General features: G+C 43.5%; 1 protein-coding gene across 2 annotated transcripts in view; it reads left to right on the forward strand.

The window, feature by feature from the left end:
• Positions 1-23,575, forward strand: part of RAD50 (RAD50 double strand break repair protein) — a 214,321-nt gene that overhangs the window by 172,916 nt on the left and 17,830 nt on the right. For both annotated transcript variants that reach the window (XM_069763946.1, XM_069763947.1), the window contains exons 22-23: positions 7,308-7,532; positions 23,007-23,092. In XM_069763946.1, the coding sequence (XP_069620047.1) occupies positions 7,308-7,532; positions 23,007-23,092 (311 nt within the window). The remainder of the gene's footprint in view (positions 1-7,307; positions 7,533-23,006; positions 23,093-23,575) is intronic.

A 23,575-nucleotide genomic window follows, 5' to 3' on the forward strand; every position in this document is an offset into this window, starting at 1 on the left:
CGTCCCATCTCAATTCCTGTCAATTTTGCATTGAAAAGTCAAACGGCGCTCCTTCCCTTCCGAGCTCTCCCATGCGCCCAAACAGTGGTTTACTGCCACATATGGGGTATCAGCGTACTCAGGACAAATTGGACAACAACTTTTGAGGTCCAATTTCTTCTCTTACCCTTGGAAAAATAAAAAATTGGGGGCAAAAATATAATTTTTGTGAAAAAATATGATTTTTTATTTTTACGGTTCTGCATTATAAACTTCTGTGAAGCACTTGGTGGGTCAAAGTGCTCACCACACATCCAGATAAGTTCCTTAGGGGGTCTACTTTCCAAAATGGTGTCACTTGTGGGGTGTTTCAATGTTTAGGCACATCAGTGGCTCTCCAAACGCAACATGGCGTCCCATCTCAATTCCTGTCAATTTTGCATTGAAAAGTCAAACGGCGCTCCTTCACTTCCGAGCTCTCCCATGCGCCCAAACAGTGGTTTACTGCCACATATGGGGTATCAGCGTACTCAGGACAAATTGGACAACAACTTTTGGGGTCCATTTTCTCCTGTTACCCTTGGTAAAATAAATCAAATTGGAGCTGAAGTAAATTTTTTGTGAAAAAAAGTTAAATGTTCATTTTTATTTAAACATTCCAAAAATTCCTATTAAACACCTGAAGGGTTAATAAACTTCTTGAATGTGGTTTTGAGCACCTTGAGGGGTGCAGTTTTTAGAATGGTGTCACACTTGGGTATTTTCTATCATATAGACCCCTCAAAATGACTTCAAATGAGATGTGGTCCCTAAAAAAAAAATGGTGTTGTAAAAATGAGAAATTGCTGGTCAACTTTTAACCCTTATAACTCCCTAACAAAAAAAAAATTTGGTTCCAAAATTATGCTGATGTAAAGGAGACATGTGGGAAATGTTACTTATTAAGTATTTTGTGTGACATATCTCTGTGATTTAATTGCATAAAAATTCAAAGTTTGAAAATAGCGAAATTTTCTAAATTTTCGCCAAATTTCCGTTTTTTTCACAAATAAACGCAGGTACTATCAAAGAAATTTTACCACTATCATGAAGTACAATATGTCACGAGAAAACAATGTCAGAATCACCAGGATCCGTTGAAGCGTTCCAGAGTTATAACCTCATAAAGGGACAGTGGTCAGAATTGTAAAAATTGGCCTGGTCATTGACGTGCAAACCACCCTTGGGGGTAAAGGAGTTAATGCTGCCTATGCAGCATCAATAGTAAAAATATGTCATGTTAAAAATAATTTAAAAAAACAAAAAACCTGCTATACTCACCCTCCACCGCCTTTTCCGCTCTCGCCACAAGGACCTGCCATGACGTCACGGTCATGTGATCGCGACGTCATCATAGGTCCTGCTCACACCAGCCCTGGGACCGGAAGCTGGCGCTTGCAATGGAGCGGTCCCGGGAGCGTGGCGAGGAGCGGAAAAGGCGGCGGATGGTGAGTATAGCAGGACTTCAGCGGCGTTTCGGAAGGTGAGTATATGTTTTTTTGTTTTTTTTTAAGTCTCTATACTACGTGGCTCTGTGCTAAGCAATATACTGCGTGGCTGGGCAATATACTACGTGGCTGGGCAATATACTACGTGGCTGGGCAATATACTACGTGGCTGGGCAATATACTACGTGGCTGGGCAATATACTATGTGGCTGGACAATATACTATGTGGCTGGACAATATAGTACGTGGCTGGGCAATATACTATGTGGCTGGACAATATACTACGTGGCTGGGCAACATACTATGTGGCTGGACAATATACTCCGTCGCTGGGCAATATAGTACGTGACTGGGCAATATACTACGTGGCTGGGCAATATACTACGTGGCTCTGCTATATACTATGTGGCTGGGCAATATACTACGTGACTGGGCAATATACCGTACTACGTGGCTCTGCTATATACTATGTGGCTGGGCAATATACTACGTCAATGGGCAATATACTACGTGGCTGGGCAATATACTACGTGGCTTGGCAATATACTATGTGACTTGGCAATATACTACGTCGCTGGGCAATATACTACGTGGCTGGGCAATATACTACGTGACTGGGCAATATACTATGTGGACATGCATATTCTAGAATACCCGATGCGTTAGAATCGGGCCACCATCTAGTTTATAAGAATTACCCTAATAAAAAGAATTTTAAATAAAAAACAAATGCAAAATGCCACTTTTATTTGATCGTTCTGCAGATTGAGGATAAAGATTTATTTAGAAGTATTTGCTACCCTTGGCAGTGACCCTTATTGGGAGGCATCTATCAGGTCCTGCCTTTGACAGTTATAAGTGTCCTAAGATGGCAGATCATTCTTAAGTGTTTGGCTATGTGCACACGTTGCAGATTTTGTTGCAGACCCACAGCCTTTTTGGACGTGCAGAATTGCATCAAATCCGCAGTGTAGTGCACAAGCAATGTTGGTCAATGTGAAATTGACATTTGGTGTGCACATGCTGCAGAAAAAAAGCAAGGAATCGCAGCATTTTTTTTCCGCAGCATGTCAATTCTTTTTGCGCATCTGCAGCGTTTGTGGACCCATTGACTTCCAGTGTGTCAGGCCAATCCGCAGCAAAACCGCAGGTTTAAAAAAGATCTGTGGATGTGCCTGCGAGAAACGCTGCAGATCGGGAGGGGAGAGAGTGTGTGGGTGGATATTATGTGTGTGGGCGGAGACACTGTGTGAGCGGAGAAGATGTGTGGAGCTGTGTGTAGGTGTATCTGTATGTGTGTGTGCAAGGCTCTATGTTTGTGTGCGCGGCTGTGTGTGTGTAGGCAGGCATCGTCCGATGGGACTACTAGTCCCATCCGGCTATGCTTACTACACTGACGGTTAGCCGTATGATGGGACAGCACTAGTAACATCATCTGGCTACTTTGTTCAAGTGTAAAACAAAAATAAAAAACACATATACACATACAGTACATACTCGCCAATCACCTTTTCCCAGAAGCCCTCGATCACCTGGAAAAAAATAACATAATAAACCAACCTATACTTACCTTTCCGCCATAGTCCAGTTAATAAGTGTGTTCTATAGGGAAGATCGTCGTGGGACACTCGTTATTAATTGGACTGCCAGGTGATCGATGGCTTTGGGGAATTTGGCGTGGTTGTAAGTATGGTGAAATTAAGAAAATTAAAACACTTTTTTCTGGCTGTGTCTTTATTTAACTCTTTCACTACTATAGGATTAGTAATGGATAAGTGTCTTATTGACACCTCGCCATTACTATCCGGGCTTTATGTGACCTTACAATCAAAGATGACATTAACCTCTTATTACCCCACGTCCTTTTTTGGGGGGGTCCCCTATTCTAATAGCCAGTAAAGGCTAAATATACAGCTGCGGGCTGAGATTCATAGCCTGGGAAGCTCCATGGGTATTAACCCCTTCCCAGGCTAGAAACATCGTCCCCCAGCCATCGGCTTTCCCTCTCTGGCGCAGAAAATTGCGCGGAAAGCCACGTCATTTTTTCCTTTTTTAAAAAATTAAAGATATTGCTTGCAGATTTTGTGTGTCTTTATTTAACTAATTATGTATTATTTTATTGGGTTCATTACTAAACATCGGCCTTGGTATTATCTATCTATTTATTATCTATCTACTATTTATCATCTATCTGTCTGTGTGTGTGTAAACATTATTCTTCAATGTAATGTATGTAAAATAAGAGGTTGGACAAAGAAATTACATCACAATTCTTTTTTTTTTCTTTGTTAAATTATAGATCTTTATTTAGGTTAAAAAATGCATACAAATCCCCATGAAAAAAAACACATGAAAATCCGCATCAAAAACGCATCAAATCCGTGCTGATTTTTACATGCGTTTTCTGCCAAGAGATGCAGATTCTGTGCAGAAAATTCTGCAGGCAAATCTGCAATGTGTGCAAATACCCTTTTAGGTGCATCAGCACCTTGTGAACATATTGTGTGAGTCTGAGGAGGTGAAAGAACGAGCCATCTCTCTGTCTAACCACTTAAATGCCATGGATACTATTAACTGTGACTTTAATATCCCTATTATTTAATATCCCCTTCCGCTGTCTGTCCCCGGCGCTGTGCTTCTCTGTACTGGCTGTGAGCACAGCGGCCGGAAAGCAGAGCGGTGACGTCACCGCTCTGCTTTCCGGCCGCTGTGCTCACAGTGAGTGCAGGAAAGCACAGCGCCGGGGACAGACAGCGGAAGGTAAGTATGAAGTGTTTGTTTTTTTTACTTTTAGGATGGTAACCAGGGTAAACATCGGGTTACTAAGCGCGGCCCTGCGCTTAGTAACCCGATGTTTACCCTGGTTACCAGCGAAGACATCGCTGAATCGGCGTCACACACGCCGATTCAGCGATGTCAGCGGGAGAGCCAGCGACCAAATAAAGTTCTGGCCTTCTAGCTCCGACCAACGACATCACAACAGGATCCTGATCGCTGCTGCGTGTCAAACTGAACGATATCGCTAGCCAGGACGCTGCAACGTCACGGATCGCTAGCGATATCGTTCAGTGTGAAGGTACCTTAACCCTCTCCTCCGCCCACCACTGCCACCTCCAACTCCCCTAATCTCTTCTGAGGACTTTGCCACCTACTTCAAAAACAAGATCGACCAAACAAGGCAAACCTTTACTTTTCCACCACCCCAACCATTCCATATACCAGACCTCTGCCCTTCCCCAATAACTTCCCTCTCCAACATCACTGAAACTTACTCGCCTCCTTTCCAAATCACACCTCACTACCTGTGCACTTGACCCCATCCCTTCCCACTTGCTCCCCAACCTCACTAACCCGCTCATTCCAGCCCTAACCCATCTCTTCAACCTATCGCTATCTTCTGGTACTTTCCCCTCTGCCTTCAAACACGCCACCATCACACCCATTCTCAAAAAAGCTAACCTTGACCCAACCGCTATGCCCAGCTATCGCCCCATATCACTGCTCCCGTTTGCTTCCAAACTCCTTGAGCAGCATGACCATACTCATCTTTCCTCCCACCTCTCATCTAACGATCTCCTTGACAACCTCCAATCTGGCTTCCGCCCCCACTACTCCACCGAAACTGCTCTGACCAAAATTACTAATGACTTACTCACAGCCAAAGCTAACAGACAGTTCTCCAACCTCCTCCTTCTCGATCTGTCCTCGGCTTTCGACACAGTCGACCACCACCTACTGCTACAGATTCTTTCTTCCCTCGGCATCAAAGGCCTTGCCCTGTCCTGGATTGCCTCATACCTTTCCGACCGCACATTTAGTGTTTCTCACTCCCACACTACCTCCTCATCCCGCCCTCTCTCTGTTGGAGTCCCTCAAGGCTCTGTCTTAGGGTCCCTACTTTTTTCCATCTATACCCTTGACCTAGGACAACTCATAAAGTCCCATGGCTTCCAGTACCACCTATATGCGGACGACACTCAGATCTACCTCTCTGGCTCAGATGTCGCCTCTCTTCTGTCCAGAATCCCGGAGTGTCTGTCAGACATATCCTCCTTCTTCACCTCTCGCTTCCTAAAACTCAATGTAGACAAAACCGAACTCATCATCTTCCCCATCTCACGTATCCCCCCTACCTGAACTATCTATTATAGTAAACGGCATCACGCTCTCTCCCGCACCTGAAATCCGCTGCCTCGGGGTAACTCTCGATTCTGCCCTGTCCTTCAAACCGCACGTCCAAACCCTTGCCACCTCCTGTCGCCTCCAACTCAAAAATATTGCCAGAATCAGTCCCTTCCTCAGCCCACAATCTACTAAAACTTTTGTGCATGCCCTCATCATCTCCCGCCTCCATTACTGCAACACCCTCCTCTGTGGCCTCCCCGCTAACTCCCTTGCACCACTCCAGTCTGTCCTCAACTCCATTGCTCGGCTAATCCACCTCTCTCCTCGCTACTCCCCTGCTTCACCCCTCTGCAAATCCCTCCACTGGCTCCCAATTCCCCAACGAATCCAGTTCAAACTACTAACACTGATCTACAAAGCCATCCACAACCTATTCCCTCCCTATATCTCTGAACTAATCTCCCACTATCTTCCCTCACGTAATCTCCGATCCTCCCAAGACCTCCTACTATCCTCCACACTTATTCGTATCTCACACAACCGCCTCCAAGATTTCTCCCGAATATCCCCCATCCTCTGGAATTCCACGCCTCAACACGTCCGATTATCCACCACCCTCGGATCCTTCAGACGGAACCTGAAAACCCATCTCTTCAGGAAAGCCTACAGCCTGCAATAACCATTCTACCGCCACGTCACCGACCGCCCGAGCTGCCGCCACGTCACCGACCACCCGAGCTGCCGCCACGTCACCGACCACCCGAGCTTCCGCCATGACCACCCGAGCTGCCACCTCACCACCACCAGTGCTGCAGCACACCAACCTCCTGTCTCTTCCCCACTATCCTGAAGAATGTAAGTCCGCAAGGACAGGGTCCTTTTCCCTCTGTACCACTCTGTCACTGTAAATTTGTTTACTGTTAACTATATCTATAACCCTGTATGTAACCCCTTTTCACATGTACAGCACCATGGAATTAATGGTGCTATATAAATAAATAATAATAACTGTGGAATCTGAGAGGTTAAACAGTCAGGATTTGGTAACTTTCAGAACCAAAAAACACAAACGCTTGTGCTGTCTAAATATGTTACTGGGTGCTCTAAGAGCTGCTGGCAGACCAAACAGGCCCTCACAGGATTTAACTGATGTCCTATCTTGATCATTGCAGCTGAGTTTTTGCTGTATTGATGGAAATGGGGTGTCTAACCGAAACTCTGCATCTGCTTGTGGTAAAGCTCTATCAGCTTCAAACACCATCATCTCCATGTAATTACCACCTGTTTATATTGTATAGAATTTCCCAATTTCACTGAATAAGTTGCTCTTTTGGCTGAATCACTGTGAGCATTCCTGGCATATCTACATAACAGCATTTTTCAGCAAAGAAGCAATGTGTGTTTTGGGGCATACTGCCACACACTGTGGATGGCACTGTTTCAGGATTTCACTGTGGGTTGTGGTAAATAAAGCACTAGGAATACAGGTATACTGTTACATCCTGTTGTCATTGTACGCCATTAAGAAGGTGTATTCTATGTAAGTTTTTCAGACTTCAGAAGCTGTCTCTCATGCGGTACTCTTTGACCACCTATCGTTCTAGTCATTACTTTTCACTCCATGTTTTCTGAAGAAAGTTTGTAGTTTTTTATAGTTCACCATTTGAAACCAAGTGATAGAACCATGGTAGAAAACCCTTTTAATTTTCGTTTTAGTGAGTATGAGGAGTTGGAAGGAAAAATTGAAACATTCAAAACAAGTCACAGTCTGGCCCTTGGTCGGCAGAAGGGATACGAGGATGAAATAATACGCTTTAAGAAGGAACTGCGTGAACCTCAGTACAAAGACGCTGAAGAAAAGCACAGAGAGATGATGATTGTTATGAGGACTACAGAGCTGGCCAACAAGGACTTGGATATCTATTACAAGACTTTGGACCAGTAAGTAATTGTACTATTTGTAATGGTTATACAGTAATTATAAAAGCAATAAATACTTGGCACTCAGGAGATTATTTTGCATGATCAGAAGTGAACAACTCGTTTATTTAGTGCATCCAGCTCAAACATTAAACGTTTTCGGTCTAATCAAAAGACCTTCATCAGAAACAGTTATAGGATTGCTGGAAGCCACGAAGAGTGAATGTGGGCCCACGGGGGTGCCAACAATAGGCAAGGTCCGGGAGAAGAGGGCGCCTTGAAGAGTCTGGAAATGCGGGAGCAGGGCGCTGTAGAAAGGCGAGAAGCTCGCAATGGCAAAAGCGCTGAGTCCTCCAATGGCACCGGCGCCGTGTAGCTAGAGTCGCGTACTCCCGGGACTGCTCCCGCATTTCCAGACTCTTCAAGGCGCCCTCTTCTCCCGGACCTTGCCTATTGTTGGCACCCCTGTGGGCCCACATTCACTCTTCGTGGCTTCCAGCAATCCTATAACTGTTTCTGATGAAGGTCTTTTGATTAGACCGAAAACGTTTAATGTTTGAGCTGGATGCACTAAATAAACGAGTTGTTCACTTCTGATCATGCAAAATAATCTCCTGAGTGCCAAGTATTTATTGCTTTGATTTGACGGGTTGGAAACCTAACTTGCGCACCTCCAAGAAGCCAAGAGTGCCGTGCTTAATATTGCTATATACAGTAATTATGCCAGAACAGTTTAAGCCGATTATTACGACTGCAGTAATCATCATTTTACAGATCATCTTAAATGTTGTTAATATGTTCATATCTGTTACATACTTACAGATCTTGCAAAGATTACCTTAACCCAGTAACACGGTAGTGAGATATCACATTACGGAAAAGTGTAATTTGACATTATTCAGTGGCTCCAGCAGTGTTAAGTCATCTTACAGGAGTTGTCACCATATAACATATAAGTAATGCTGCAGACATCATGTAAATAAATAATTTTGCAAATTAAACCTACTAAAATGATGTCCCATTAAACAGCAATGTACCTTTGATGGTTGGTATGGTGCCCCTTTTGTTAGCACTACTGGCATCTATATCTGTCCATTTTACCCTTCTAGAGGCCAAGCATGCACTGTTCCCTCTCCCTTGGAAATGACCGCCTCAGCCTTGCAGAGGATCCCTCCATGCATCAGCCAGCCGAATCTCATCTAGGTGACTGAAAGCTGTTAGGCGTGGGGAGCATCTGAAGTCACTGCACCTTCTGCCTCCTTCTTATGATGAGGGGAGCTAAGTCAGAAAGTGTTTGGCTTATCGATGGCTGCTGCCAGTCCAGAGCTGAACAGTTCCTGCTGTGTACATAGGCAGCATCCATGTTGACAGTTTTGTCTAAGAGCTCTGTCTTGGTCACTGAATTTACAGAACACAGCAACCAGATGACAAACTTATCAGAAGTGTTGTGTTCTCTGCACTGGCAACAGTAATCAAGAAGACAAACCACTTACAGACGGCTTCACTGAATTAGTCCCCCTCTCCTTCACCAGGAATGGCCAGCAGGAGCAGTCAGTGACAGCTCTCTGCCGGCACTAGACTGAACAGGCACGTAGTTAGCATTTACCTGTCTGCTGGTTGTTACTTAGTCTCATAGTTACTTAAAAAAGGTCCTGGACAAACGATTTAAAAATCATTTCACTTGCAGCACTTTGCATTACAGAGTAGACACATAAATGAACAGATACCAAGAGGAGTGAGGGCCTTGATCACAAGCTTACAATCTATGAGGAAATAGGGGAGACATGAAAGGTAAACAGTAAAAGTGCTTGATCAGAAATGAAGAGAGACGTGGCAACACTCACCGATCCTGTGAAGAAGGCTTTACCTTTTATTAAAGCAAACGTGAGACCATCTTCATGGCACGGGGGAGACAAAATAGAGGAGGTGAGCGGAGGAGAGGACAACAGCCGTTTCGCGCCCACACCAGCGCTTCTACGGGTCCACACTGGACGGGAACAACGTCAGGTGAGATAAGCACAAAGGCTCCGTCCCCTGCAACGTGTATCCCGTCCAGAGCAGGCAGAAAACAGGTGCATATCAAGGGGACAATCAAAACAGTGAGTATTAAAATCAGTTACAAAAACATAAATATAAAGATATTGAACATGCACATATATGATCACAAAATCTCTATGGAAAACGACATAACAAATATATAAATCGTACGCAGTGTGGAAACTGTGCACAATGAACCCTTATAGTAACACCCAAATTGCTATCCTATACAAATCTTTCCTTGTCCATCAACACTATCATTATAGAGATGTTATGCTATTGGGAAAAATTAGAGTATAGGAAGGAGCATATTTTAAGTGCCGAATTATATCATAAATATGACACAAGGTTGGCAATATATAAGATGCAAATGTCATAAAAAAACGGACATATCAATTTTTTCATTGAGGCCAGTTGGTCCTGTGGCCTTAGTTTTCATTATCCACAGTGCCTCTCGTTGCAACAATAATTTATGAAGATCTCCTCCTTGTCTGGGTAGAAAAACCTTTTCTATTCCTGCGAATGTCAGTACATCAGGATTTCCTGCATGGCTCTCTCTGACATGTTGAATGAGTCTAGGAACACCTTTACCTGTCTCAATAGATTTTTGATGTTCTCTGAAACGGATAAAAAGTTTTCTGATGGTCTTCCCTTTATAAAATCTCCTGCACGGACAAAAAATAATGTAAACTACATAATTAGTCCTACAGGTGATTAGTTGTTTAACTTGGTGTATATAGGGACCAATATGTAAGACAGGGGTCTGTATATGAAAACGGCAATATTTACATTGTCCACATTTATGATTCCCTTTTGGGGTCAACTGCTCTAGCCAGGTATTCTTATCGCTAGTTATGCGGTTACGGACTAGCATATCTCTAAGGGTACCGTCACACTATAACATTTCGATCGCTTCGACGGTACGATTCGTGACGTTCCAGCGATATCGTTACGATATCGCTGTGTCTGACACGCAGCAGCGATCAGGGATCCTGCTGAGAATCGTACGTCGTAGCAGATCGTATGGAACTTTCTTTCATCGCTGGATCTCCCGCTGTCATCGCTAGATCGGTGTGTGTGACACCGATCTAGCGATGCGATCCAGCGATGCGTTCGCTTGTAACCAGGGTAAACATCGGGTAACTAAGCGCAGGACCGCGCTTAGTTACCCGATGTTTACCCTGGTTACAAGCGTTAAACTAAAAAAAAAAAAACAGCACATACTTACATTCTGGTGTCCGTCAGGTCCCTTGCCGTCTGCTTCCCGCACTGTGACTGCCGGCCGTAAAGTGAAAGCAGAGCACAGCGGCTGTGCTTTCACTTCCACTTTACGGCCGGCAGTCACAATGCGGGAAGCAGAGACGGCAAGGGACATGACGGACACCAGATGTAAGTATGTGCTGTTTGTTTGTTTTTTAGTTTAACGCTTGTAACCAGGGTAAACATCGGGTAACTAAGCGCTGTCCTGCGCTTAGTTACCCGATGTTTACCCTGGTTACCCAGGGACTTCGGCATCGTTGGTCGCTGGAGAGCTGTCTGTGTGACAGCTCCCCAGCGACCACACTACGATTTACCTACGATCACGGCCAGGTCATATCGCTGGTCGTGATCGTAGGTAAATCGTATAGTGTGACGGTACCCTAACTCTTTTCCCCCTTCTATTGGTGATAAGAGGGCCCCCAGCAGCTATATCAGTTAATTCTCTGTCTCCCTCTAGAATATTCCAATGCTTCCTTATGGTCGATCTAATTTCCCTATCCATGGAACTATACTGGAAGCAGAAGGTGAATTGACGAGGGGGACTATTGGTAGAATTCATTAGCTGTGAGCGGGTATTAACCCTTTTGATGGCATCACCTAGAATGTCTTCAGGGTACCCTCTGTCCCGCAATCGTTCACATAAATTCTCTGACTGTTCTTTAAACCCTCTGACTGTGTTGTTAATCCTTTTTGTCCTCAACAACTGACTGTAAGGTAGTGATTTTTTGACATGGGGAGGGTGAAAACTATCGAAATGTAGTAAAGAGTTAACGGCAACGGATTTACGAAACACTGAAGTACAAAATTTCTCTTCTTGGATGTGGATAGCAACATCCAAAAATTCTAATTTATCACCGCCAAAATTGGAAGTGAAAGACATCCCCATAGTGTTTTTAGTATTTAGGAAGTCGACAAACTGATTGAAAGTGTCCTCGGTGCCGTCCCAAATAAGGAATACGTCATCTATATATCTAAGATAAACTCTAATATGTTTCAAAAAAGTGTTCAATTGCGAATATACATAGTCCTCTTCGAACACAGCCATATACAGATTGGCAAAAGTACATGCAGCCGGGGTCCCCATGGCAGTCCCGGTGATCTGCCTGTACCATTCATCCTGAAAAGTAAAAGTATTGTGGGTGAGAATAAAAAGAAGACTCTCACATACAAAATCTATATAACATTTGCTCTTATCTGTAGTCTCAAGAATTATTGTTATATAGATTTTGTATGTGAGAGTCTTCTTTTTATTCTCACCCACAATACTTTTACTTGATTAACTGATATAGCTGCTGGGGGCCCTCTTATCACCAATAGGAGGGGGAAAAGAGTTAGAGATATGCTAGTGCGTAACCGCATAACTAGCGATAAGAATACCTGGCTAGAGCAGTTGACCCCAAAAGGGAATCATAAATGTGGACAATGTAAATATTGCCGTTTTCATATACAGACCCCTGTCTTACATATTGGTCCCTATATACACCAAGTTAAACAACTAATCACCTGTAGGACTAATTATGTAGTTTACATTATTTTTTGTCCGTGCAGGAGATTTTATATAGGGAAGACCATCAGAAAACTTTTTATCCGTTTCAGAGAACATCAAAAATCTATTGAGACAGGTAAAGGTGTTCCTAGACTCATTCAACATGTCAGAGAGAGCCATGCAGGAAATCCTGATGTACTGACATTCGCAGGAATAGAAAAGGTTTTTCTACCCAGACAAGGAGGAGATCTTCATAAATTATTGTTGCAACGAGAGGCACTGTGGATAATGAAAACTAAGGCCACAGGACCAGCTGGCCTCAATGAAAAAATTGATATGTCCGTTTTTTTATGACATTTGCATCTTATATATTGCCAACCTTGTGTCATATTTATGATATAATTCGGCACTTAAAATATGCTCCTTCCTATACTCTAATTTTTCCCAATAGCATAACATCTCTATAATGATAGTGTTGATGGACAAGGAAAGATTTGTATAGGATAGCAATTTGGGTGTTACTATAAAGGTTCATTGTGCACAGTTTCCACACTGCGTACGATTTATATATTTGTTATGTCGTTTTCCATAGAGATTTTGTGATCATATATGTGCATGTTCAATATCTTTATATTTATGTTTTTGTAACTGATTTTAATACTCACTGTTTTGATTGTACCCTTGATATGCACCTGTTTTCTGCCTGCTCTGGACGGGATACACGTTGCAGGGGACGGAGCCTTTGTGCTTATCTCACCTGACGTTGTTCCCGTCCAGTGTGGACCCGTAGAAGCGCCGGTGTGGGCGCGAAACGGCTGTTGTCCTCTCCCCCGCTCACCTCCTCTATTTTGTCTCCCCCATGCCATGAAGATGGTCTCACGTTTGCTTTAATAAAAGGTAAAGCCTTCTTCACAGGATCGGTGAGTGTTGCCACGTCTCTCTTCATTTCTGATCTAGATGTTTCCTGTGCCTTGGACGTGAGCACCTCGCTGTACACGCTGGGCTCAGTGGTTCCTGCGGTGACTCCATATGGTTACTCCTTATCGGGCTGTGCTGCTTTCTACCCTCTTTTGCATAGTAAAAGTGCTTATATTGCATGTCCAGTCATCAATATAATAAGTAGGGTATTCACATAACACTGCATGAGCCAGTATCTGAATAATTACAGATATACAGTGCTATTAAGTACATTGAGGCTGTGTAAACAGATGTTATAAGGGACTAGATTTGGAAGAAAATTTTTGAAGGGCAAAATTGAAATCGTTACATAAGTGAAGTGAGGCGATGGGCCAGTCTAAAGAAGTGCGGTTGTAGGGCATGCTTAAAACTGTGGCTATTGGGGATTAATCAAATTGTGCTTGGTAGTGCATTCCAGAGAAGTGGGGAAGCTCGTGAGAAGTCTTTGAGACGGGAGTGGGAGATTATTGAGGATGTTAGTCTTAGGCCATTAGTGGAATTGAGGGCATAGATAGGGTGATAGAGGTGAGGGATTAAATGTAGGGTGATAAAAAGTAAAGGTATTACAGCATTCAGAACTAAAAATTAATGTCTAATAGACTACAATTAAAAATAAGTCCTAAGAGACAAGAAAACTAATGCCACTAGAGAAGTGGGAATATTTACAGGCAATAAACCGGTGTTCAATTGTACATTGTGTCTGATTTGGATGAGCTGGCAGCGCGGATCACAACCCACAAATCCTCCTATCCAATGAAAATGATTTAAGAACACACTCAAATTATTTTAACATGCACACAGATTATTATAAAAGTAAGCAATTCATATAGAAATAATTCGTATTGATAAATCAGATCATTTTTTATATTCATTCGAAAAGGGGACCTTGTATTTAACTCATAGATCCACCAGTATTCACAATTTAATAGTTTTCGTCGGTGATCACCTCCTCTTTAGGGTTTTTTTTAATCTGTTCTATCCCTATAATCATGTAAGAAGTGTCTCCATTGTGCTCTATGGAGAAATGTTTAGTAGTTAATTTATTTGCAGCATCAGATAAATGCCTTCTGATGCACATATTCAATGAGTTAGCTGTACAACCGACATACTGTAATACTGTATGTCACAGATTTTACATGTGGTGAGATATCTATAATATAATGGTGGGAACGTCACTCTGCCCTAAGCCTTTATAGACTACGCAAGCGCGATGCACCTGCACAGTCTGGACCCCACAGACTTACGCTGCCGGGGATGAGGATTGTGGCCCAGGAGATCGTGGTATGCGCATAGCTACCGGTGGGGCAGAGGGGGCCATCGTGAGAAGTCATCTCCCTGTCAGCGTCTGACATCACCGATGCCGACACTGACAGGGGGCGCGATGACGTCACTGCCCAGCACCCGTGGTCCAGAGGTGAGCGGGAGCAGGGCAGGAACCAGGAAGAAGAGAGGTGAGTATTACTGTTTTTCTTTATGGGACTGCCTTATACTACAGAGTCTGCCTGTGTGGGGGGTGTTCTGCCTTATACTACAGAGTCTGTGTGGGGGTGCTTCCTTATACCACAGTCTGCCTGTGGGGGGTGCTGCCGCCTTATACTACAGAGTCTGCCTGTGGGGTGCAGCCTTATACTACAGGGTCTGCCTATGGGGTGCTGTCTTATACTACAGGGTCTGCCTATGGGGTGCTGTCTTATACTACGGGGTCTGCCTTTGGGGGTGCTGCCTTATACTGCAGAGTCTGCCTGTGGGGGGGTGCTGCCTTATACTACAGAGTCTGCCTGTGGGGGGGGGTGCTGCCTTATATTAGGGAGTCTGCCTGTGGGGGGTGCTGCCCTATGTTACAGAGTGCCTATGGGGTGCTGCCTTATACTACAATGTCTGCCCATGGGATGCTGCCTTATGCTACAGTGTCTGCCTATGGGGTGTTGCCTTAAACTACAGGGTCTGCCTATGGGGTACTATCTTATACTACAGGGTCTGCCTATGGGATGCTGTCTTATACTATAGGGTCAGCCTGTGGGGGGTGCTGCCTTATACTACAGAGTCTGCCTGTGGGGGGGGGCTGGTTTATACTACAGAGTCTGCCTGTGGGGGGGTGCTGCCTTATACTACAGAGTCTGCCTGTGGGGGGTGCTGCCTTATATTACAGAGTCTGCCTTTGAGGGGTGCTGCCTTATACTACAGAGTCTGCCTATAGGGTGCTGCCTTATACTACAGAGTCTGCCTATGGCGGTGTGCTGCCTTATACTACAGAGTCTGCCTATGGCGGTGTGCTGCCTTATACTACAGGGTCTGCCAATGGGGTGCTGCCTTATACTACAGGGTCTGCCTGTGGGGTGCTGTCTTACACTATAAAGGTCTGCCTATGGGGAGCTGTCTTATACTACAGGGTCTGCCTATGGGGTGCTGTCTTATACTACAGGATCTGCCTATGGGGTGCTGTCTTATACTACATGGTCTGCCTATGGGGTGCTGTCTTTTATAATACAGGGTCTGCCTAAGGAGAGCTGTCTTATACTGCAGGGTCTGCCTTTGGGGTGCTGTCTTATAATACAGGGTCTGCCTATGGAGTGCTGTCTTATACTACAGGGTCTGCCTATGGGGTGTGCAAGATGGTAGCAGCACATGACAAGATTAGGGTGCAGGATGGAAGCAGCACATACCAGGAAGGAGACCATATACCAATAAAAATGCTCGCCACCCAGGCGTAGAACGGGTTCAATAGCTAGTACTAAATATGATGAGTTACAGTTTATGAAATTATTCATGCAGTCTGTTTTTTGGTAACAGATAACAAAAAATTTGTCGTATTTTCGGTATGTCTGCAACATGTGCAGATACTATGTCCACATTAAAGACGGGCGAACCCGAACAGTAAAGTTCGGAGTCGGTACCGAACACCTACTTGTTCGGGCACGGACACTGAACACAAACTTCACCAGTAAGTCTGTGTTACTGGTCGGGTTCAGCTGCCCGTACACCGGGTGTTTGTCATGCATTATATCTCTGATCATAGCTGAGCGTTCACGCTGTCTTTTGACAGCGTGGGAACGGCGGCTCTGGTTGGTGGGGATGATTTCACTGCCGTTTAGAAGCAGTGTTTGCCACGCTGTCATGGACATAAAAGGGGTCAGCGAACTGTTCTGGCACCCGAACCCGAACTGTTTGTAACTGTTCAGCTGAACCCACCAGACCCGACCATACAGGTGTCCGCCCATCTCTAGTTCACATCCTTAGAAGCCTTTTGTGTGTAGCCAGGTATTTTTTGGATGAAGGTTTATATTTGCATATAAGCTCGGAGATAGTATATTTACCAATGTAGGGGGTTTTTTTTTCTCTGAAAATCTTATGGGATTAGAAAGGAATATTTTTTAACTATTTTTATTTACAGAAACGGGGAGCTTCAATGGTGGCTGTTCTTTCCCCCTCCCCATCCAGTGCAAACATTTACATGTCATACTGGGATACTACACTGCTCAAAAAAATAAAGGGAACACTTAAACAACAGAATATAACTCCAAGTAAATCAAACTTCTGTGAAATCAAACTGTCCACTTAGAACGCAAACAATGTTTGACAATCAATTTCACTTGCTGGTGTGCAAATGGAATAGACAACAGAAATTATTGGCAATTATCAAGACACACTCAATAAAGGAGTGATTCTGCAGGTGGGGACCACAGACCACATCTCAGTACCAATGCTATCTGGCTGATGATTTGGTCTCTTTTGAATGTTGGTTGTGCTTTCACACTCGTGGTAGCATGAGACAGACTCTACAACACACAAGTGACTCAGGTAGTGCAGCTCATCCAGGATGGCACATCAATGCGAGCTGTGGCAAGAAGGTTTGCTATGTCTGTCAGCGTAGTGTCCAGAGGCTGGAGGCACTACCAGGAGACAGGGCGGTACACCAGGAGACGTGGAGGGGGCCGTAGGAGGGCAACAACCCAGCAGCAGGACTGCTAACTCAGCCTTTGTGCAAGGAAGAGCACTGCCAGAGCCCTGGAAAATGACCTCCAGCAAGCCACAAATGTGCATGTGTCTGCATAAAAGGTTAGAAACGGACTCCATGAGGATGGTCTGAATGTCCGATGTCCACTGATGGGGGTTGTGCTTACAGCCCAACACCGTGCATGACGCTTGGCATTTGCCACAGAATACCAGGATTGGCAAATTCGCCACTGGTGCCCTGTGCTCTTCACAGATGAAAGCAGGTTCACACTGAGCACATGTGACAGATGTGACTGGAGTCTGGAGACCCCGTGGAGAGTGATCTGCTGCCTGCAACATTCTTCAGCATGACCGGTTTGCCAGTGGATCAGTAATGGTGTGGGGTGGCAGTTCTTTGTAGGGCCGCACAGCCCTCCATGTGCTCGCCAGCGGTAGCCTGACTGCCATTAGGTACCGAGATGAGATCCTCAGACCCCTTGTGAGACCATATGCTGGTGCGGTTGGCCCTGGGTTCTTCTTTATGCAGGACAATGCCAGACCTCATGTCGCTGAAGTGTGTCAGCAGTTCCTGCAAGATGAATGCATTGAAGCTATGGACTGGCCCGCCCGTTCCCCAGACCTGAATCCGATTGAACACATCTGGGGCATCATGTCTCGCACCATCCACCAACGTCACATTGCACCACAGACTTTCTAGGAGTTGGCGGATGCTTTAGTCCAGGTCTGGGAGGAGATCTCTCAGGAGACCATCCACCGCCTCATCAGGAGCATGCCCAGGAGTTGTAGGGAGGTCATACAGGCACGTGAAGATTTCTCGAGCATGCTCGGGGGTCCTCCGAGTATTTTTTAGTGCTCGGAGATTTAGTTTTTCTTGCCGCAGCTGAATGATTTACATCTGATAGCCAGCATTAGTACATGTGAGGATTCCCTAGCACTAAAAAATACTCTGAGGACCCCGAGTATGCTCGAGAAATCTCGAGTAACGAGTATATTCGCTCATCACTAATAACAATCTTTTACTTTCAGGCTACATATCTTGCCATTCACTACTGCTGAGTGTGAGACCAGGATCATTTTATAGACTATCATCTTGGCTATCTCATACATGAATTTGACTTGCAGCTATTTAGCATATAATTAGTTATGCAGATTCTTGTCATGTCACTGCATTACTACTGTGTCATGAGTTTACCTGAACAAAGAGGAGCCAGAAGACCGCAGCGTCTGATTTCTCTTTCTCCTGCACTGATTAGAAGCATTTCACCTTATTAAACAGTGTAAATTTCTTTTGGCAGTGCAGGGGTTAATCTGCTCTGTTGGGAGCTCCTGGAAGCTTTCCTGCATTTAGGCTCTCAGCTGTTCACTGTTAGCCACTCCCATCCACTATATAGTTTGGGCCCTGGCTAGCACTCATTGTCAGAGTAGGCTTTTGCTGCATGTCTGAAGGTGGTTAGTTGTTATTATTGGAGAAAGGCGTTTTGTGTACGTATCTGTGGCTGTTGCTAGGTTTTGAGTGTGCGATAATTCCCTTTTTTCTCCTAATTTGGTTTAACCCCATCCTCCACTCCCCGTTGCGTTCCTCAGTTACATATGTGAGTATATTTGTATCTGGTATTTTTTTGTTAATCCTGTTTGTACCCCTGTGTTAGTCTGGTTTGGTGTACTACAGTATACTACTACTCCCCTCTTCCTTGCATGGGGGAAGGGTACAGACTAAGGGTGAATTCAGCAGCTAAGGCAAAGTACGTGGTGGGTCTGGCATCTTCACCATCAGAAGTAATCCGGGGAGCAGGGAGCGCTAGTGTGCCCCCTAGCGTTAGGGACAGGGAAGGAGACCCTGGTCCAAGGTCACCCAACAACAGAGTTGTGACATACTGTTTTGCTCCTGGTGGTGGAAAAATCTTTTTTCCTGTATGCTACAAAATGCAACCTGTTCTCACATTCTCTAATAGCTAAGCATGTTCTTAGGTTGATTCCCAAGAGAAAGGTCACTGGTTCAAATCGAGGAGCTGCCATGAAGAAAATTTCCTAAGAAAAGAGAAACTGCATCATCCAGCTCATCGATAGCAGTCTCTTGGCTAATAAAATTGCCAAACTGCATCATATGAATGCCATGATAGTTGGAAGAATATGAAATAAAGTCCGTCCATCCATTTAAAAGCCCATAGGTGGACATGCAGGCAAAATATCGGAGTCAACAAGTCGGCTCATCACAAGGTCTATCAGTTCTGGCGCGACAAACCACAGCTCAAAGATGTCCATTCAAGCACTTTGAGATGCATATTACCCAAGTCTGGAATATAAGAAGAATTGGCTCGAGTTTGCAAAAAAGTGCGAAAAGTGGACAGTAGAAGATTATTAATGAGTGAATTGGAGCGATGAGACAAAAGTCAATAGACTAAGCTCTGATGAATGCAAATGGGTCTGGAAGAAACATGGGAAAATGGACCTAACGATAGAGAAATTGAATGAACTGTCAAGTTCAGTGGAGGAAGCCTGATGATATCAGGTTGTTTCACAGTCAAAGGCGTTAGATACTTGACCATGGTCAATGGTGGTCTGCTAAATGCTGAGCTATGTGTGAGTATCCTACAAGATGAGTTACTTCATACACTTGGGTATGAAAAGGACGATGTAGTGTTCCTGCAGGGCATTGACCCCAAGCATACATTGAGAGTGGCAAAATGGTTCAATGACAATGAAGTAGAGGTGCAAGATTTGAGCTCATAGTCCCCAGACCTCAACCCAATTGAACATTTGTGGGTAGAGATGAAGAAAAAACTGTATACATACCCAAGTGAGTTGACCAGTATGCACCAACTTTGGGAACATGTAGAACAGGCCTGGCATCAGATTTCAGGTCAAGACATGCTTGAATCTGATCGAGATCATGCCTAAAAGGATTCAAGCGGTGTAGAAAGCCAAAGGTGGATTTACAAAATACTAACAAAATAATAAAAAATTAAAATGTAGATTTTTAGGAGTAAAACATTAACAATGCAGTGACATGACAAGAATCTGCATAACTAATCATTTGCAAAATAGTTGCAAGTCATATTTATGAATTATTTAACCAAGATGATTGTCTATAAAATGATGGTAGTCTCACATTCGAAGCAGAAGTGGATGGTGAAATATGGAGCCTGAAACTCAAAAGATCAAAAATTATTACTAGTGATGAACGAACGTGTTCGAATAATGTCTTATCCGAGCATGCTTTGGTGTTATCATAGTATCTGGGAGTGCTCATATATTATGTTCAAGTTCCTCATGTGGGGATTCCCTAACAAACAGGCAGTCCCCACATATGTTCAGGCTGTCTAACAGCCACAAATGAGAGTTGCCGGGAACTGGAACATAATATATGAGCTCTCCCAGATACTCGGATAAGATATTATCCGAGCAGGTTCGCTCATCACTAATTGTTGCCTTTTCCTCGTCAGTGTCCAAACCTACACACACACACACTCAAACATAAATCAACTAAGAGTTAGACAGGAGTGTTTTTCGGTGGTGAAATAATGAGCGCACATATCATTTTTAGAAATAAAAAATGGATTCCTGTGATTCTGGAATGTATTAAGGGAATATTTGACCACATCAGTGAGGAAGGAAAGTATAAATGTACAGAACTGGCGTCTGATCCAGTGAAGAAGAGACACCTTCTGTCACATTGGTTTTCTTGTAATTCCTTCCACAATCTCTCCTGTTTACTATGACATAAAAGGAAACCAGAAAACAATATTTAAAAAATATTTTTTTATTCAAGTTATCAACGTTAAACATTTTCTGTGAACATCTGTCACTGTTTAGGAGCTCTAAACCACAAAATGCCTCATGGCACAACTTCTTTAAGTGAAATAACTTTCAGAGGGAGTTAATATACTGTGTTAAGAGTCATACAGACCTCTGCTACATCTATATAGGCAAATTTCTATCATAACATAGTGAACATTCATTTATCATATTTTACATCTCAATGGTGTATATTCTTGTTGATTTTTCTCTGCTTTTGGACTATGTATTACTATATTGCTTTTTCTAGTTCTAGCTATTCTTCCATTTATAACCATTTTTTTTTTCAATGTGCAGCAGTTTAAAGACTCTTTTTTTTAGTCTGATAATGAAAGTGCTGATGTTTCCATTGTTCAGTGAAAGGAATATGCTGAATTATTAGATCTTATAATTTGACTTAAATGACCTTATTCTATGAGAATGCAAAACTTACTGAGGCATTTCGTATAATGATAAATATCTTTTCTGTCTCTTTATTCATTTGTAAATAGCTTTGTGGAGAGGCCTTAGTTCCTTCCATCTCCGCATCATCAGCTGATCGGTTCAGCAGTGGCCTGTGTCGCGCCTGTGTGACAGTTATCTAAGTACTTGTGTATGAGCGGGCACCATCAAATCTTACAATATAAAGGGGGGATCACCATATGCATACCAACAAACAGTATAGCACAACAAGAAGAACAAGCGTATGCACAGAAATTGGGATCACCACAACACGTTATAACAATATAATAAATCTTTTATTCAGAGAACAACGTGAACAAAACATTTAAAAACATCTAAAAACAAAAAGGACATAAAGGGTCCATGAATACAATATATATCATAAATACTGCAAATACGCCAACATCCCACACAGCTTAATCTAAAGGTTTTACCATAATTAGGCATAAGAACACATCTGTTACTGACAACTTTTCCCCAACCCATATACACACTCCAAAAAAGTCTAGGAGCCTGGTCCCATATAAGAACTATTGCCCAAGTAAGGGTGGGTAGGGAAGAGACTAAATACTCAGATACTAATCCCACTACATCCACCTCCAAGGGGTGATTAAAGGGGTCTTACCTAGCCCTAGTGCGGTCACCTATTCCAATAACCATAGCCAGCAAGCGTGTCAGAATAATGGAGCTGTTATATTGTTATAACGTGTTGTGGTGATCCCAATTTCTGTGCATACGCTTGTTCTTCTTGTTGTGCTATACTGTGTGACAGTTATGACACATGCATGGAGAGCCTGTTTGTTGGGCTGTCCATACATGTGTTGTGACTGTGACACAGCCGCGACACATTCACCTGCGGTGCTGATCGGCCGGCGCGAATCAGGAAGCCGGGTTTCCTTTCCAGCTTATCCGGCAAGTGCTATCGCTTGCCGAGTTAGAGGGAACCTGAGCAAATTCGCTCATCTCTACTCATTATGTCTGAATTTGTGTGAGTCCTTAGGTGAAAGGGATATTCTTGTCCTTAGGTGAAAGGGATATTCTTGTCCTTAGGTGAAAGGGATATTCTTGTCCTTAGGTGAAAGGGATATTCTTGTGGTTAGGTGATTATAAATTCATATTGCTTCCAGGGCAAGGAACTTGTGTCTTTGGCTTTGAAATGCAGCACTGCATTTGTCTATCTTTGTCATCCAACTCCATTCATCTCTTCTTGGTGGTAGGCTTGCAGCGATGCAAGACCAAGAATGACAAGTCCCTTGTTCTGACGTTTTGATGGCCGTCCCACTGTTGGGACCCATGTCGATTTAAGTTATCACCTATCCAGTGAATAGGGGTAATTTCTGCTGATCCGAACCCGTCAGCATAAGTGTTTTATAGATTTAACTGTGCAGTTGCCCTACTTGTGCAACCATTGTAGTCTATGAAAAAAAATGTGTATAAGGAAAACAATTAAAATCACTTACAGTTGCTTGAAATAAATTGTAACAGTAGGTACATGTTACTACACAGGTTTATTTTTTATGAAAAAATTAATCAGTATTTTTATTATTCACATGTTATTCTTACAGAGCTATAATGAAGTTTCACAGTATGAAAATGGAAGAAATCAATAAAATAATTCGCGACCTCTGGCGCAGCACCTACAGGGGACAAGGTACTACTTTGCATAATCTGTTTGGTGGCATTCAATTTTGGTTAGTTATTATTGATGAGCGAATATACTCGTTACTCGAGATTTCCTGAGCACGCTTGGGTGTCCTCCGAGTATTTTTTAGTGCCCGGAGATTTAGTTTTTCTTGCCGCAGCTGGATGATTTACATCTGTTAGCCAGCATAAGTACATGTGGGGGTTGCCTGGTTGCTAGGGAATCCCCACATGTACTTATGCTGGCTAACAGATGTAAATCATCCAGCTGCGGCAAGAAAAACTAAATCTCCGAGCACTAAAAAATACTCTGAGGACACCCGAGCATGCTCAGGAAATCTCGAGTAATGAGTATATTCACTCATCACTATTAGTTATATGAAAAATCTATACATTATGGCAGAAGTGTGCAGAATGTGTCTTATTAGTCATGTGCGGTCAGATCTGGCACAGATCACATTCAATAATAATATCAAAAGAATCTTTAATATGT

This window comes from Ranitomeya imitator, chromosome 4 (assembly GCF_032444005.1).
Source record: "Ranitomeya imitator isolate aRanImi1 chromosome 4, aRanImi1.pri, whole genome shotgun sequence".
NCBI classification, from domain to species: domain Eukaryota; kingdom Metazoa; phylum Chordata; class Amphibia; order Anura; family Dendrobatidae; genus Ranitomeya; species Ranitomeya imitator.